Source organism: Carassius carassius, chromosome 13 (assembly GCF_963082965.1).
Source record: "Carassius carassius chromosome 13, fCarCar2.1, whole genome shotgun sequence".
NCBI classification, from domain to species: Eukaryota; Metazoa; Chordata; class Actinopteri; order Cypriniformes; family Cyprinidae; genus Carassius; species Carassius carassius.
The window spans coordinates 29,425,484-29,445,019 of record NC_081767.1 but is presented as its reverse complement, the minus strand read 5'-3'; the positions used below and the strand labels follow the sequence as shown (position 1 = coordinate 29,445,019).

Genomic DNA, 19,536 nt, shown 5'->3' with positions numbered 1-19,536 from the left:
GGATTGCAATAGTCCAGTCTGGACAGAACAAGAGCTTGAACAAGGAGTTGTGCAGCATGTTCCAAAAGAAAGGGCTTGATCTTCTTGATGATGAATAAAGCAAATCTGCAGGATCGTACAGTTTTAGCAATGTGGTCTGAGAAAGTCAGCTGATCATCAATCATAACTCCAAGACTTCTAGCTATTTTTGAAGGAGTTATGGTTGATGTGCCTAACTTGATGGTGAAATTGTGATGAAATGATGGGTTTGCTGGAATCACAAGCAGTTCTGTCTTGACAAGGTTGAGTTGAAGGTAATGGTCCATCATCCAGGAAGAAATGTCTGTTAGACAAGCTGAGATGCGAATAGCTACTGTCGGATCGTCAGAATGGAATGAGAGGTAGAGTTAAGTGTCATCAGCATAGCAGTGGTATGAAAAGCCATGTTTCTGAATTACAGAACCTAATGATGCCATGTAGACAGAGAAGAGAAGTGGTCCAAGAACTGAGCCCTGAGGCACCCCAGTAGTTAGATGTTGTGACTTGGACACCTCACCTCTGCAAGATACTTTGAAGGACCTATCTGATAGGTAAGACTTAAACCATTGAAGTGTGGTTCCTGGGATACCTTTTGCCAATAGGGTTGGTAGGAGGATCTGGTGGACAGATCAAGCAGGATAAGTACTGAAGATTTGGATTCTGCTCTTGCCAGTCTTAGGGCTTCAAAAACTGAGATCAAGGCAGTCTCAGTTGAATGTCCACTTATGAAGCCAGATTGGTTGCTGTCAAGAAGGTTGTTGTGTGTGAGAAATGTAGAGACTTGATCGAACACAGCTCATTCAAGTGTTTTTGCCATGAAAGGAAGAAGGGAAACTGGTCTGTAGTTCTCTAAAAGAGATGGGTTGAGGGTGGGTTTCTTAAGTAGTGGAGTTATACGAGCCTGTCTAAAGGATGTAAATGAGGGAAAAACACCAGTGTGGAGGGATGTGTTGATGATGTGAGTGAGTGCAGGTACAACTGCAGGAGAAATGGCTTGAAGGAGATGAGATGGAATAGGATCAAGCGGGCAAGTGGTAGGGTGATTAGAAAGGATGAGCTCTGAGACTTCTGCCTCAGAGAGTGAAGAGAAGGATGTAAATGAGTGTAAGGTTGCTGGTGAAATGAGCTTGACTGATTGTGGTGTGGAAAATTGTGCACTAATGTGTTTAATTTTATTAATGAAAAACGTTGCAAAGTCATCAGCTATTAGAGATGAAGCAGGAGGGAGAGGAGGAGGACAAAGAAGTGAGGAAAATGTTTTAAAAAGGATGCGTGAGTTAGACGAATTGTTAATTTTGTTATGGTAGTATGTCATTTTAGCAGTGGAGACATTAGCAGAGAAGGACGATAGGAGTGACTGATACACATTATATATATATATATATATATATATATATATATATATATATATATATATACAGTACACACCAAAAGTTTGGACACACCTTCTCATTCATAGAGTTTTCTTTATTTTCATGACTATGAAAATTGTAGATTCACACTGAAGGCATCAAAACTATGAATTAACACATGTGGAATTATATATGGAATTATATACATAACAAAAAAAAGTGTGAAACAACTGAAAATATGTCATATTCTAGGTTCTTCAAAGTAGCCACCTTTTGCTTTGATTACTGCTTTGCACACTCTTGGCATTCTCTTGATGAGCTTCAAGAGGTAGTCACCTGAAATGGTCTTCCAACAGTCTTGAAGGAGTCCCCCGAGAGATGCTTAGCACTTGTTGGCCCTTTTGCCTTCTGTCTGCGGTCCAGCTCACCCCTAAACCATCTCGATTGGGTTCAGGTCCGGTGACTGTGGAGGCCAGGTCATCTGGTGCAGCACCCCATCACTCTCCTTCTTGGTCAAATAGCCCTTGATGCCTTCAGTGTGACTCTATAATTTTCATAGTCATGAAAACAAAGAAAACTTTTTGAATGAGAAGGTGTGTCCAAACTTTTGGTCTGTACTATATATATATATATATATATATATATATATATATATATATATATATATATATATATATATACACACACACAAAAAAAAACTTTTGATTGGTAGTGTATATTCTAGATTTGACTAGTAGATAAGTTACAGAATGAAACAAGTATGTCAAATTCAGTAAATGTGTTAAACATAAAAAATCCACCAACAACTCATTACAACCTTTATTTTGCGATCACAAAGCTGCTATTTCTGGGTCACAAAATAGCTTGCACTGCTATAATTATTTTGTGAAACACAAAAGAACATGTTTTGAACAAGGTCTTTTTTTCTCCATACAATAATAGTCAGTGAGGTCCAGTCTTGTAATACACATTTGGAGTGACATGAGTTTGAGTAAATTATGACGTAATTTTTGTGTGAACTAACCTTTTAAAATGAAGTCTAAGTATGCAGCTCACTAGGTTTTGGAACATCACTATAGTTTCTCACAGGATGTTTTTCATGGAGACCACATAAACCCACCTGAAGCACTCTTCTGTGCTCTTATAACCTATCCTGCTCTCATGAATAAAGCATTCCTTAGAGGGCGCACAGATGTGAGCCACTGAAATTTAGGAGCTTCTTTGTGATCATCAAGCCCTCCGTGTGTGTGCATATGTGTTTGTGTGAGTGTGACCCTGATGGCCGCTAAGATCTGAGGTTCGTTATGCACCGCCGAGCATGCTGGGTAGCGGTAAACAGCCTGTGCATACCAAGAGAGCAGGTGATGTGTAACAAAGAACTTTACGCACACATCACCATACATATGTTTACATGCACACAGGCTGCTGCAAAAACCCATGTCACTCTGTTTTAAAGAGAGGGAGGAGAGCTGTAAAAGAGAACAAGAGAACGCTATAAAGAAAACTCACGGCTGAAACTCATTCGGCGATGACAGTACATAACAAACTGCCAACTGACGCAGATTTCCAATATAATATACTCATCTCCTGTTACACTTACTAAAGACTTCCACACATGTTGGGATGGTTTTGGATATGTAAGATGTGTATAATTGATTCCTGACAAAGAGCTTATGCTGACTTACACACAATGTTTTGAGTCGGCACCCGTTTATACTTGCTTATGTTTACTGCTTCTTTCGTAAAATGTCATACATGGGTGGTCTCGCTGAAGCTCATGTCTGCTTACTTTAGAGTTGCATAAACCATGATACCTGTCTTATGATATAAGCTGTTCCTGTAAGAACTGTGTTAGTCTTAATGACTTTGCCGTTTTCCTGTCTTTTTTTTTTTTTTCAAGAATGTACCGGGCGGAGAAGCTTCCAAACACGAATTTAGTATTTTTGATCTCTGACGCAAAGAGTTCCTGCCTCTCCTGCGATCCCAAACCGCTGAGACAAGCCGAACAGCCCTGTATCCTTTAAATGATTCACTTGTTTCTTACAGTGTCATCTTGTAGTGTTCAAACAGTAGAACATGGTGCTAGAAACAACAGAGTCATGGGTTTAATTCTTAAAGGGATAGTTCACCCAAAAATCCAAATTACCTCATGATTTATTCACTCTCAATCCATCTTGGGTGTATATGACTTTATTCGTTCAGACGAATACAATCAGAGTTATATATAAAAAAAAATGTCCTGACTCTTCCAAGCTTTATAATGGCAATGTCACACTACATGAGGAGTCAAGGACCCAGGAACGAGAAGATGAGGAATTCATGAAATGAGAGTCTTTAATAATTCAAATGGGAATCATAGAGCACATGGAAGACATCCAAGAACCGACAAACAAAGTGAAAGGACTGTTTATTTATGTCTAAGTATCCAAGAAATTTGTTATTTTTTGAATGAATTAGTCCTTAAGAATCCAAGTTTTTCCCTCTCTTCTTTATTATTATTATTTTTTTTTTGCGTGTTATTTATTTTTTCTTAGCTATTGTCCTTATCGATTTCTTTCAGCTACTGGTCCTGATCCATGTGTGCTGGCCCAGAACCCTCGGTACAGGAAAGGACCAGACGTCTGCTTTGACAACAATGCAGATGTAAGTAATAGCCAAAATGGGCAATGATCAGAATGCATCTCCATCATTCAATGCTTGTTTTCCTTCTTCTTTTTCTTTTTTCTTTATCTTTATCTTATTATTTTGCTGCCATTTATATTTCAAACTTTTCTTTTAACTTGTTTACAACTCCAACTGAGAATTAATTGTAGCCTGCTGGACTTACAGTAATATCTGGTTATCATATCATAAAAGGGGCTAGACCTAGGTTAAAATGGCCTATATTGTTTACTCAGTGCCTCAGTATGGACCTAAAGGCAGGACGTCACTTCTTTCCTCCTGCTGTGAAAGTAGGAAGTGCATTTTCAGCTAGTTCCCTGAGAGATTTTCTGTGGAATAAACATAGGAAACTCCAGATGTGTTTCCGTCCTTTTGACAGCAACATTAATGATACGCCCCTATGCCTCTCAAACCAGGGGCATCCCAGGACTTTCATTGGCAAGCCCTCCAACACACATACTCTAGCACGCAAGTTGTGTTTCAGAAGACCAGAACATAGACCATCAGTCATTATTGGTCATGCATTATTTCTACAGCAAGTTTATGCATGCGTGCCATTGGTTTGATTAATTCCTTCTCAGTTCAGCCAAAACATGTTTTGATTTTCATTTTTCATTTCACATATAAGTATATCAGACTGTCTATTGATTGAGTTGCATCCTTTATGGATCTTCTTTCTGCTGGGAAAACAAACTAAATCCAGTTTCATATATATATTCATGTATATATATATACTGTATATAAATGACAAAGACAAAAAAGAAAAACTTTAATATAGACTTTTAATAAAATCTCAGTGATAGTAAAATAACACTGGTCCAACCTGGTAATGAGTATGTTATGTTAGTATTATTGTATATCATTATAGTATTTATTAATTACCTTTTATTTTTATATGTCAGCTTTCATTTTATTTTTGTAATTTTAGTAATTTTTTGGTGCTTTTTTCTTGAGTCTTCTTCGTCATTTTATTATTGTTATTTGATTTTTTTTATTCAATTTTATTATTTTAAGATTTATATGTATCAGTTTTAGTTTTAGCATTTTAGTTCTTCGGCTTAAATCGATAGAGTAAGTTTCTTAAGCAAGGTAAAAAAAAAATCTTATTGTTGAGCGTTTTTTTTTATTATTATTATTCATGTTTTATTTGACTTCAGCCTTAATTCAATTTTAGTTTTAGTTAACAATATAACACTGGTTAAAGCAGACAGACCACCTTGAACCATAAACAAACCAGATGTGGTGTTTAAAAAATTAGTTGGATTCCTGCTTTGTCTAAACTGAAATGACCTAACTATATTATAAACTTGTGTTTATGTGAGGTAGAAGTCACTAACGTCTCTGTATTGACCGCAGGAGGATGCGACTGACTGTGGTGGTGGCTGCAGTTTGAGTCCATCTCTCTGGCCGTTGGTGGGTCTTCAGCTTCTTCTACTCTGGCTGCTTACTGGAACCAGAACCTATTTGTCCTGACCAGAGCAAATCTCCAGACTAGAAACTAATGACTGAATTGCTTATTATACAGACCACAACATAACCACACATCGACGATATGACCTACGATTGTTTGTTAGTCAACCCATAACAATACAACTTATGCAGTTACAAACTCTACTGTAAAACTGACCCGAGGACTCAACTCACTGCCAAATACTGCCCTCTTAGACCAACCTGAAACAGCAACACAGCCAGACACGAGAGACGTATATACTGTATGCTTACTTTTTGACTTTGGAACGCAGAACCACATTATGATCACATAATGGTTCATGCAAAATGTTTAGTGCCATAAACAGGCTAATATAATCAGAGATGGCTCACAGCACCAGCCTGGATATGAAGCAGGGTATAATGGGACAGGAAAGACTGTTCAGCTCTGGTTTCTGAATTTCTCAATATGAATTCTGCTCGAAATCAGCTTTGCACCAGTAGTAGGTCAGTGAAGTCACACCCGAGCCCTTTAGGCTCTTCATAGGGCTGTTTTTCTTGTTTTATGTTTTTTTTTTTTTTCTGGTATGTGCAGTAGGGGAAATTTCATGAAGAAATATGTCATTATGTATTATATTTCAGAAATGTACATTTTAAAATATTATTTTGCATTTCACATTACAAAAAAGATTTTGGGAGAAATTAAAGTCACAAAATCTTAGATTTAGTATAAATGTTCTTCATACAGAAAAGTTAATTATTATTATTATTATTTTTTTTTTTGAGGTGACAAATGACCTGGACATTTCTTTGCAGTATTTGTGCGATTCACTCAGTATGAATTTTAATTTATGCAAATGTTATCGTTATTTTTGCTAGGTATTTTGGGCTTAGCGTTCTTTTGTTGCTGATTATGAACCTCGATCATCTGAAGTAACTGTAAGCATCTGATATAAACGATAGAAAAAAGTGCCATGTTGAATGTCATGATTCGCTAAGGAAAATTCCATATGCGATCAAACTATATATGAGTGCATCATCTGATGTGAAATGCAGACAACTCTTAAGTCTGAACAGTCTCCAATTAGTATAGCAAAGACTTTTTTTGTTGTGTCAGAAGTCACACGCTTGCGTCTAAGTGTCCAGAGCATGCTGAATATGCTTTGTACTCTCCCCATCCTGTCCACAGGGCCCCTGCTATCAGACGATTGCGTGTTTTACTGTATGTCGTCCAGATACTTCATCTGTCAGATTTTGTTCCAGCACTACAGACATGATATCACAAGCGTGTCAGCTATTACATCCACATGTTGAACCGCTATGTGAAAACATAGCACATGACAGGTTATAAAAATGCTCAACCCTGGAGAATTGTGCATTTATGATGGATGAATGTATGTATGTTTGTTTTATTTATTTATTTGATAGAAGGTCCATGCATGAGATTAGATGGTATCAATCAAAACTATTGCCAATGGGGGAACATTTCCATGTTCCTTTGAATGTTCTGGAAGAAGAACAAAAACCAATGGCAATGCCTAGAGCTATGAAAAAAGAAATATTTATCCATCACAAGTCAAAAGCCAAGTATCCAGGAATAAAATAACATGCTTCTCTCTCCATTTCAGAGAAGTTTTAACATTCGATGGCTTAAAAGCTTTGTCTATTCTAAAATATAAACTTTAAATCAGTGTTGAGTTCTATAGCTTTTTATTCATACAAAAAAAAAGTAAATTATGATGGCTTTATTACACACTATGGAGCTTTATAGATTTTTTTTAAAGCCTTTTTGACGAAGAGGCTGTTAAAGTGACGTAATTACAGTGATAATATTAAGTGCAACTGAATTTAAAGGCGGAAGGTTTAAAGACATAGTGATTTAATTGTCAAATGACAATTAAATGTAAAGAAATGCTCAAGGTAGATTTAAAATAAGTGTGTGTTTAGTTTACTGGATATCCATGAATATCGCTTGCACCTGTGTGTCCAAGTCAGACTTTTTCCTTCGGAATGAGGTGCATTTTTCTTTCTGTCTTCACTGATGTAGCATTGAGTTACAGAACTAAATATGCAGGGCATTTATGAATCATTATAGACGTTTTTGGACTCCTCAGAGGCTTTCGGTGTCTGGATTTCTCATCTCAGGCCTGGGGTGGAGGACATAGGATGTAACATTTAAATACCTCACTAAACGACAATGTGAGATGTGATTTGATTCAAGAGAGCTGAACTTACTTCCCTCTTTACAAACTGTACCAGGTTTAAAATGCCAGCGAAATGTATACAAACCCCACAGAGGCCACTTCACCGTTCGAATGCAAATTGATCCCATGCCTTGTCCGACAAAGAACGTCCGCAAAACATGAAACAGGTTAATGACATGATTATGGTAAAACTAAAAACTTGAAATCTGGCAGTGCCTACACGGTTAGTCAAGAATAGCGAATTACCTATAAGTAGCAGTCAGCTGGGGATTTTATTGGCCCGTTTCAAAACAAAGTGTTTTCATATGTTCTGCATCATGATGGTGTACAAGAGATTTATATTTTTGCTTTTAATATCACACAACACACACTCTTTATATATATATATATATATATATATATATATATATATATATATATATATATATATATATATATATATATATATATATATATATATATATATATATATATATATATATATATATAATGCCACGTTTAAAAAAAATTGATTTAAAAATGTAGAATAAACCCATAGGATAAAAACCAAACTGAAGATTTCTCATAGGAACAGTTCACCCAAAAATGAAAATTTGCTGAAAATGTACTTATCCTCAGACTATTCGAGATGTAGAGGAGTTTGGATCCAGTGGATCTTCTGCAGTGGAGTTCACTCTGCAGTGAATGGGTGCTGTCAGAATGAGAGTCCAAACAGCTGATAATAACATCACAATAATCCACAAGAAATCCACACCACTCCAGTCCATAAATTAATGTCTTGTGAAGTGAAAAGCTGTGTGTTTTTAAGAAATAAATCCATCATTAAGGCATTTTAACTTCAAACAATCGCTTCTGTCCATAATCCATGATAACGCTTCCTCCAGTTAAACAGTCCATCCACTTTTGTCCTTTCACATCAAAATCAAAGAACATATTTTTTTCAGCTAGTTTTTTTTTTTTTTCATTTTTTGACTAGTAGTCATTCATTTTTTAGCAATGATTTGACTAATCACACATTTATATTAATAAACCATATAATTCATAATAATGAGCCTTTCATTGCCTATAGCTTATCACTGCTCAAGTGCATGCATAAAACTTGCCACAGCACACCGGCAGAAGTAATAATTATGAAATGTAATGTTGCTACTACTTAAATTTTTCAGATGAAAAGCCAGATTTAAGGTCGATAATCGAAACAAACGTTTGGATGTCAGATGTAATGTTATTACCAAATAGACCAGCTGTTAAAAATCGGTCTGTCATGGACTACGTTCGCCCCTTCCGGGTTTTTTTTTTTTTTTCTGTGATTTTAAGATATTAAAATAAATTTTGATTGACTAAGCCTCTTCTCGTTGACTAACTGTTAGTCAACTAATAGGGGGCAGCCCTATTTGTTTTAAATTGTTTTGGATTGTTTTCACTTGTAAACAGCGTTTAATCTGTGCATATTTCTCTCCTGATTCAGACAAACTTTTTTTTAATGGAGCAGGCAACGTTATGAATAGAGGACTTGATGAATTTGTTTATTACAAATGCAGTTTTTTGCTTCAGAAGTCTTAACGTGTGTATTATTGTGATGTTTTGAACTCTTATTCTGATGGCACCCATTCACTGCAGAGGGTCTATTGGTGGTTCAGATGAAGAGACAAATTCACTAACTTTTGAGTAACTTTTCATCAAATTTGTATTTATGGATGAACTATTCCTTTAAAAGAGCATTTTTTATTGGTATGAATAATATTTTAATCATCTAAAGAACCTTTTTTCAAGTATAAAGAACCTCTTTTTTTGGGGGAGTGGAAAGTTTCCATGGATGTTAAAGCAGCTTCATGAAACAATAGATACCAATAAAGAACCTTTATTTTTAAAAGTGTATGTAGTGAAAACAGGACACTCCAAAATCTACATCATATATCCAAAAAGTTTAAATCAATAAAATCTGTTTTGTAAAAAGCATTCCACTTTACATGAGAGGGGACAGACATCTTTAAATGTGTTCAGGTTTGCACGGTGCTCCTGCGATGCTCTTTCACATTTCAACCTTCGCATTAAAGCTCAGACATGTACAGACGTGCCCCACTCATGTAATGAGGAATTGGATGCGTGTATTTATTGTTATGTTTTCTGAATGCTGCTCTCAGCTGCTGTGCTGTCTCATAGGGCTGCCATGTGTCTGTATTTACTGGTGTTGGTGCTTGGTGTGCCGGAAAGTTTTCTTGAGGTTATGCTTATTTTTCTGAATGTCTATCGAAGTCACTTTTTGATCTGTGTGTGCTGTGTGTGTTCATTGGTGGGGAGGGGGAAGAGGCGTGGTATGTGCCTCAAAGCCCCACCCACCTCACTTGGTTGGGTACACACACACACATATATATATATATATTCTTTTGTGGAACTTGACACGCCTGAAATGATTTTGTATACATTTGTACAACAATGTTGTTCAAGAAAATAAAACAAAAAAGTTTGTAAAGTTTACGAATGTGTAATTCTTGTGCAAATACAATATATTCACAATAAAATTGTATCATTACTACCTCAGGTTTATTATTGTATTTTGTTTTCTATCTATCTATCTATCTATCTATCTATCTATCTATCTATCTATCTATCTATCTATCTATCTATCTATCTATCTATCTATCTATCTATCTATCTATCTATCGGTCTGTCTATCTATCGGTCTATCATGCTGTCTGATCTATCTATTGTTCTGTCTATTGTTTTATCTATCATTCTATTTATCGTTCTATGTATGTACCTATCATTCTATCTATAGATTATTTTTTTAGAAAGAAATCAATAATTTTTATTCAAGGAAGTACTGAATTGTTCAAAAGTGGCGGTAAGACTTTTGCATTGTAATGCAAAAAAAAAAAACTGCCTTCAATTGGAATAAAAGACTTTCAAATAAATTACCTTTAAAAAATTTATCTGGAACATGTCCAGTTTCATTCAGGAGGTCGTTACCTTTTTCAGTAAAATACTTTTTAGCAAACATTTACAATTCAAGTTTTGTTTTGTTAGTTTTTGTGTCAGTTGCTAAAAGAATGCCCACCCAGGAATGTGGCCTTTTAAAAGTTAGCGCAACCATGAAACAGTCATTTCCTGTTCACTCTCCCCATCTTATGAACAGACGGAGTCAGAAAGCACACCCCACCCGGCCACTAAGAGGACATCCCCGTCTGCAGATGAAACAACGTTTTATTGAGGGTGATGGAGCGTGGACCTTAGTCCAGATTTTGGGAGAGCAAATCTTCTGGAGCACTTTTCTGACTTCTTGATGGCTTTTAACAGGCTATCTATGACGACAGGCCTGGGCTGTTATTTCCGACCCATTGAGCAGAAGAGGTCCAGATGCATGTGTGTGTATGCACCACCCTCTGGCTTTTAACAGACTATCATTTAATTTCTTCAGTGGTGTTTGGAGAGCAAATTACTGGATGTGCAGGATGCTTTTAGGGCCGGCGGATGGGTTTAAGATGGTTATCTGGGGCATGGGGTCACCGTAATCAGATATGCCTTGTCGTCGATGCACAGCTTGTGACCCAGAGCACGGTTACCATCTCAAAACAAGCATGTCATGGACCAATAACAAACATGGTGTGATATGAGAGACACTCCATCGCTCTGCTTCCCGATAGATATGACCTCACAAATCTATCCTATGCCAAACCTGAGCATAGATAATAAAAAGTCTAAATAATAACAGTATTCATTACACTTCAAGGATACTGGGAGGTTGTAGAAACGGTCAGAGGGTTGAACATAGATCCGTGTAGGTTATTCATGTTTAGGTTATCCATTGGGATTTATAAAATGTACATACTGTTTATATTTAGATTAAAAACCTGGTCTTTTGTGTGTATCTATAAAATACAGATAAATCTATTTAGGTTTAGTCTAAGCTCTCTGTTCCAGTCATTACACAATGGCAGGACAGGTGTGATTTTATGTGTGCTATTACCTTTCTAAACAATCAAACTTGCAATATTCTCTTGGCTGGCAAACAATCTCTTAGAATTAGATTGCAAAGGCATCAGAGGGACTGGATTAACATTGGGCCCTTTAATGTGAGCCAGTACTGAGGTCTTGTGTGGGGCCACAGAGGCCTTTGGGGCCCCCGACTATAGTCTCAGCAATCAATTATAGGGCTTGTGGCAGTGTACAAAGACATTCCCAGTGGCAGGTTTTGCAGCGTGACATTTGTAGGCCTATAGTTTTTGTTTAAGCTATTATTTGTGGGGAAAAGTATAGATATTTTTGGAAATAGTGCCAGTAAATTAACTTTATTTTCCTTAATCAAATCAATATGCAGTGTGATCCTCCATTGCATTTCAAACTGCTTTTATAGATACTAGAATGATTTCTGAATGATCATGTGATACTGTACTGAAGACTGGATTTATGATGCTTAAAATTTAGCTTTGCCATTACAGGGAAAAAAAAATCTATTTTAAAATCTATTAAAATAAATTTTAATAATATTTCACATTACTTTTTTAACTGTATTTTTTTGACCAATTAAATGTTGCCCTGATGAACATAAGAGACTTCTTTTAAAACATTAAAAACTGTACTGACCCCAAACTTTTGAACAGTATAGCGTCCGGTTTTTTAAATAGTTTGCTGGTAAGTCACAGTTCTATGAATTTAATTGTAATGCGCCACAAGTACCCAATATTCTTCTTTCCTTCAACATGACTTGATCAGATTATAGCTGTTCTATTTTTTTAATGGTAATTTTAGTGCTATTTGATGCAGGAGGTCTAGTAGCTACCATTAAAGAAGGTTATACAACCACAATGCCAGACATACTATTTTAATTCACACCTGACCTCTGTGCACTGAAACTTAATTGGTCAGTGCTGGTTTGAGATTTGTAAAGGTGCTGTTTGTTTCTGTAAAGAGTGTGAGGGTCACGGATTAGTTCCTGTCCCTTAATAAAGTACAGATTGTGCTTCGAGTAACAAATTTGACCAAGGACACAAAGAATGGTGTGTTCACCTCTAGGTAGGCAATTCAAAACAATTCTTGGACATTTAAGATTGATTGATTTAAGATTACATGTAACCATTTTTGCTGGTGTTAACAAAGCAATAACTGAAACTGGTTCTCCAATTTCCAGCATGCTTTGCATAAGGCTGGATTAGCAGAGCGGATGTTCAAGTGAAGTGTTGTGTGTTTAATTTTAAAGGAAAAACAAGAGGAGACTTAACCCCATTTTGGTGGAGAATGTACGTTGTGTAAAGTATGAAGAATATATTGTTTCACCAAATAAGTTATACACACATTTGTTTGTTTATTTATATATGTTTAGATTACCCTTCCCATAATCTGAAGCGCACTTCTTTTTTTTTCTTTTTTTAGATCAAATAAAAAAACACGTTTTTGAGCTTTGTAAGGAATGATTCGTGATAATGCTAGATAATTTCTCAGATAATAACTATGATCACAAAAAAATAAAAAAATTCTCAAAATAATTAAAATAATTAAAAATCCTTCGATTTATCAATCCTTAGAATGTATACATTGAATTGGTGGGTTTTTGTTAAATGTGAGCCAAAATCATCACAATTAGAAGAACCAAAGACTTAAACTACTTCAGTCTGAGTGATTTTAATCTATTTAATACACAAGTTTCACAAATTGATTTGAATTACTGAAATTTACATTTCCATGACATTCTAATTTATTGAGATGCACCTTTATATATATATATATATATATATATATATATATATATATATATATATATATATATACACTCACCTTAAGGATTATTAGGAACTAGGGGTGTAACGGTACGCAAAAAAATCACTGTTCGGTACGTACCTCGGTTTTAAAATCATGGTTCGGTTCATTTTCGGTACAGTAAGGGAAAGAAATGCAAACATTAAACTGCAGGTTGTTTATTACTATAAACTTTTTTTAACAATTTGTTTACACTTTTTAAAAATACTTTTTAATAAAATATATATAAAATTAAAAAAAAGAATGAGAAATAAAATACTGCTGCAAAGTTCTCCACTAAATAAAATACTCTCAGTCTCAAACCAATATCATATAATAAAATATAAATAAATAACTATGATTACAGTGCAGCATTACCAATCCCAGCTTGTAGGACTGCTCATATTTCGTTATTGCGTTGCACCGATCGGAATTAAGAGCAAAGGTCTGTTTAAATGTCGACTTGAGCTGCGTTTGAATTACAATCGTTTTTTTCCTAGTTGTAGTGATGTTCATACTCGCGTGATGCCTTTTGAAAACCTTAGCCCGGTGACACACTGGCATATTGCACCTGTCAAACATAGTCTATTTTGCCGTCAATACTGTTGACGGTGTCCTATATCAGTAGGCTTTATATTTATGCTCAACATGAAGTATAGATATTGTTGTCGTGAAGACAAGATCCTTTAGGGGAAGTCGTGGCCTAATGGTTAGAGAGTCGGACTCCCAATCGAAAGGTTGTGAGTTCGAGTCCCGGGCTGGCAGGAATTGTGGGTGGGGGGAGTGCATGTACAGTTCTCTCTCCACCTTCAATACCATGACTTAGGTGCCCTTGAGCAAGGCATCGAACCCCCAACTGCTCCCCGGGCGCCGCAGCATAAATGGCTGCCCACTGCTCCGGGTGTGTGCTCACAGTGTGTGTGTGTGTTCACTGCTCTGTGTGTGTGCATTTCGGATGGGTTAAATGCAGAGCACAAATTCTGAGTATGGGTCACCATACTTGGCTGAATGTCACGTCACTTTCACTGGTCTGTCGGCGGCCTCCCTCTATGTCACCTACAGTAGCAGCAGCGCGCCAGCACCGTGTCAGGCTGTGTGTAAAGACACAGAAAACACGAAGCAGCAGAAACGCCACGCTCACGCCACGCAGCCAGTGTGTCACCGGTCTTAGAATCAGCTGAATGCGGAGACTTCCGCCACTTAATATGTTTGTTTGGAAACACGAAAATGTACCAATGTTCCTCACACAAAATATTGCATTCGGTCATTCGGTACACACGTGCACTGTACCGAAAGCCCTGTACAGAAATGGTCCGGTACGAATACACGTACCGTTACACCCCTATTAGGAACACCATACTAATACTGTGTTTGACCCCCTTTCTCCTTCAGAACTGCCTTAATTCTACGTGGCATTGATTTAACAAGGTTCTGAAAGCATTCTTTAGAAATGTTGGCCCATATTGATAGGATAGGATAGCATCTTGCAGTTGATGGAGATTTGTGGGATGCACATCCAGGGAATGAAGCTCCCATTCCACCACATCCCAAAGATGCTCTATTGGATTGAGATCTGGTGATTGTGGGGGCCATTTAAGTACAGTGAACTCATTGTCATGTTCAATAAACCAATTTGAAATGATTCGAGCTTTGTGACATGGTGCATTATCCTGCTGGAAGTAGCCATCAGAGGATGGTACATGGTGGTCATAAAGGGATGGACATGGTCAGAAACAATGCTCAGGTAGGCCATGGCATTTAAACGATGCCCAATTGGCACTAAGGGGCCTAAAGTGTGCCAAGAAAACATCCCAATTTTGGTGAGCTCGTGCAAATTGTAGCCTCTTTTTCCTATTTATAGTGGAGTTGAGTGGTACCCGGTGGGGTCTTCTGCTGTTGTAGCCCATCCGCCTCAAGGTTGTGCGTGTTGTGGCTTCACAAATGCTTTGCTGCATACCTCGGTTGTAACGAGTGGTTATTTCAGTAAAAGTTGTTTATCTATCAGCTTGAATCAGTCGGCCCATCCTCTGACCTCTAGCATCAACAAGGCATTTTCACCCACAGGACTGCCGCATACTGGATGTTTTTCCCTTTTCACACCATTCTTTGTAAACCCTAGAAATGGTTTTGCATGAAAATCCCAGTAATTGAGCAGATTGTGAAATACTCAGACCGGCCCGTCTGGCACCAACAACCACGCCATGCTCAATATTGCTTAAATCACCTTTCTTTCCCATTCTGCTATTCAGTTTGGAGTTCAGGAGATTGTCTTGACCAGGACCACACTCCTAAATGCATTGAAGCAACTGCTATGTGATTGGTTAATTAGATAATTGCATTAATGAGACATTGAACAGGTGTTCCTAATAATCCTTTAGGTGAGTGTATATATATATATATATATATATATATATATATATATATATATATATATATATATATATATATATATATATATATATAATACTGTTCTGATGCATGTGCAACAACTTGAATACATGAATAATGGCAGTCAAACACTGGAATAGTGACCATTGCCAGACTCACCTGTAAGCAATAAACGCACATACTTACAAACGTACATCAAACTAGCTGAGAGTCTTAATAGTGCAGCTCTGGCAAATATTGATGTGGGGCTTTATTAAACAATACAACAGGGCCCAATCTTTCTCCTTAGGTAATTTCCACGCCTCAGTGGCTAATTGTAAAGATCTGTGCAACCACTCAAATTGAACAGTCTTCTTGCACAGAGAGAGGAGAATTAGTTCTAATTTAGGTGCAATGAAATATTGATGAGTATATATTGTATTCTATGTGCTGTGTTAAAGCAAGAGCCAGTGTTCATGACTGCCAGACCTTTCAGATCATTAGGAGAAACATGTTATTCTCATTACTGAGCTGTATGGTAATTAGTCATTAATATGTAAAGGGCCTGTAATGATCCTCTGGAGCTTTTTTAATGGTAGAATAAGAGAGTAAGGATAGAGTAAGACAGCAATGTAGAACCAGTCAAATAAACATGCACACTCAATGTTCCAGCAGCCCCCTTTTCTAGATCTAGTAGACGTGCAATAAGCATAACTTCAACTGGCAGTTGCGCAGTGCATGCACTCATGTGTAAAATCGATCGGAGAACAGAGGCTGAAACATGATCACGTAATCCTCTTCTCTTACTTTATTGACTATTACATTTCATTCTCTTTGACGCATTAAATTGCCAAGACCCAAATAAGCCATAGGACGGATTTGTAGCCATTACATCTACATTACAAATTCCAAAGTTCTCCTTTATTAGTTTTCTTGTTGCCATCAAGATTAATGACATTCCACCTTGGGAATTTCTCACAATCAGGAAAAGGAAACCAGGGCCTCCCTCCATGCCATCTTGGAGAATATTTGATAGAATGATACACAATTTAAAACAATAGATTGCAATTTGGTTTTAAAATGCAAAACGTTCAGAGAGTTGCTGGCCAACAAGATGATGCTAAATTTCCTATTTTAAAATATGAATGAAAAAAAGTTTTTCCGGAAAAGGAACTGGTAACTTAATCAAGAGATAAATATTTATATTGGACATCTGTATTTAAGAAATGTTATAAAAAATCTGCATTTGTGTTCCAGAGCTGAAAGAAATCCTGTTTCAGGATTTTCATATTTGCGTGAAATATAAGTCCAAATCTGCTTATTAACTAACAGACCAAAATGCTTATTTACTATTCAGACTACAAATGCTAATTTGTTTTCAGTTAGATTTGCCTAAAAATAACATGTGTACTGTCAGTGTGAACAAAGTCTTATATTTTTTCTGTCAGTATTTTTCAATGTTAAAACAGCCTATCAGAAGTAGAAAAAAAGGCCTAGCATCAACCACAATGAGCAAAACAAACAACAAGACCTCCGGCGCTGCATTCAATATGACCACTTGATAGATGATGCTCTGTCAACAACGACTAGTTCCACTGGTTTCCTGGTACCAAAACCATGACTATGTGACATTAACCGAAACCACCCACCCACATTCAACACACCCAGACACAAATTTAAAGTCGTACATATAAGAAAACATGTAAGACAGAATAACACACGTGCTAATGACTCATCTGTTGGTCATTTAGCATCAACGGTAATTATTATACCAGGCTAGCAGGGCCATAAGCACACAAACCTCCATGACATTTGTTTTAAGCACCTCTATCGTGCTTATTTCAGACCTAATCGGGCTGAAAGGAGAGCGAGTGTGTGCGTCCGCGTAAGCTAAAACATTTACAGATGGCGTTAGTACTGCCTCATCAAGAGCTAATCACGCAAACATGGGGCCGTTGTAGATATGGTTCCCAAAAGCCCAAGAGTGCCGTGTGTATTTATAACCACAGATTTGTGTCTGTACACTGCATGTGCCTTGAAGTGTGTGTTTGTGTGCGTACAGTAGGTGTCAAAAACAGGACCACACAAAATATGAGCCAGCAGAACTCCACTTAACCCTACACAGATTTGGAATGACAGTTATCCACAAAGTTTGCAGCATCTGCATTCCCTTGCATGGTTGTTTATTGAAGATACACTATGGAATTCTGAGCTTTCTATCAGCATGGTCGCCGTGATTTTGCCAAGTAAGACATGTTCCTGGATCAACATCTTTTGATGATCCTGGATCAACACTTAACCCAATCCCTACCATTAAACCGAACCCTACCCATAATTTATTCCTAAAATCAGTGGGAAATGATGGCTGAGTAACTAGAGTTTAGAAGCACCTAACCCCAATTGTAAACTTAAAACAGATATTTTCTGAAAAATGTAATCTCTATTCTGATTGGTTGATTGAAATGTTGTTCCAGGATCAACAAGGATGTTGATCCAGGAACATGTTGTACTTCGTGAAATCATAGGAACTATATATCTTACATATAAGTATATAATATGTATTTCTATAGGACTTATTTTATATATACATACTATTTACATTTGCATGTACAAATAAACGTGTGCTTAAATATGTTCCACAGTTTCCCCCCCAAAATCTATGCAGTGAAAAAAATATTCTGCACATTCCGTTTGGGGCTAGTCAGTTGTGTGAGTTGGCATTCTCCATTTCTTTGGTCTGTCAGTGGCCAGCTGTGCGCACAGGTCCCGTTGCAGAAGTTCACCGGTGTTCCCCTCAGGCTGGCTCCTTTTTTCAAGTCAACCAGGACCTTGTGACTTGTGTGCAGCTGCCTGTAATGAACCCTCCAAATCTGGATACTATCAAAGAACTAATTATGGGGATGCATATTGACAGGTGCTTAGGGGGTTGAGAGAGACTGGTGTGTGTGTTTATTGTGTGTTCAGGTGCAAGTTGAGGTGGCCGGGGTTTTGTTTCTTTGAAGAATTAAAAAGTTGATTTTGTCATTTGAACAGTACCCCAAACTGTCCCCTAAAAGGATGCATTCAAACATTTGCAGTCGCCATGTGAAAGATACAAGCTTTACGACCGTCTCATTAGTGTTTGCATTTACCCAGGCTCCTTTGGATCGCCTTAAGTGATTGAAACACTTTACTCTAATAGGTCTATTAGACACTGTAAAGAAAGAACAACATGTTTGTATACTGCACATACACGAGCTAGCTCACTTTGTCCTTCTCACAAAGTTTCTCATTCTAAGCCAAAGTCAATATTATTTTGTACTTTCACATGTATGGTATTCAGTGTGGCCATATAATAAATCAATCACAATAAAATGTTTCAATGTTTTGTGATCTGTGAAACAAATAAGTCCTCTGTTCTCACACTTTAAAACAATTATTTTTCCCCCAAATAAAATTTGCCATTGTATTTTAATATTTATTATTTATTTAATTTATTTATTTCATTTAATTCCGTGTGCTTTGTTTTCTTTTGTTTTCATGCGAATTGTTTTAAATCTATTTATGAGATTTGTTCACCTGTTTCATCTATTTTTTTCTTTATTTTCAAAAAGAAAGTCATAAGATTCCTTCATGAAGCTTTCTGGTCTTTCAGGAACAACAGAGGTAAATTGTATTACTTAATTGATTTGGTTTGATGTTTTTTTGTGTTGTCTGAAAGTTCTTGGGATGTTTGCTAGGTCATGTGATGTGACAGGTCTATGATAAAGGATGCTACGTCCAAACACTTCTTG

The 19,536-nt window shown here is 36.8% G+C and overlaps 1 protein-coding gene across 2 annotated transcripts in view; it reads left to right on the top strand.

Annotated features, from left to right (window-relative positions):
* The window catches only part of LOC132156297 (voltage-dependent calcium channel subunit alpha-2/delta-1-like), a 97,904-nt gene extending 91,702 nt beyond the window's left edge, over positions 1-6,202 (top strand). For both annotated transcript variants that reach the window (XM_059565240.1, XM_059565239.1), the window contains 3 exons: positions 3,271-3,383; positions 3,931-4,013; positions 5,388-6,202. In XM_059565240.1, the coding sequence (XP_059421223.1) occupies positions 3,271-3,383; positions 3,931-4,013; positions 5,388-5,504 (313 nt within the window). In that variant the 3' untranslated portion in view covers positions 5,505-6,202. The remainder of the gene's footprint in view (positions 1-3,270; positions 3,384-3,930; positions 4,014-5,387) is intronic.
* Positions 6,203-19,536: the final 13,334 nt, after the last annotated feature.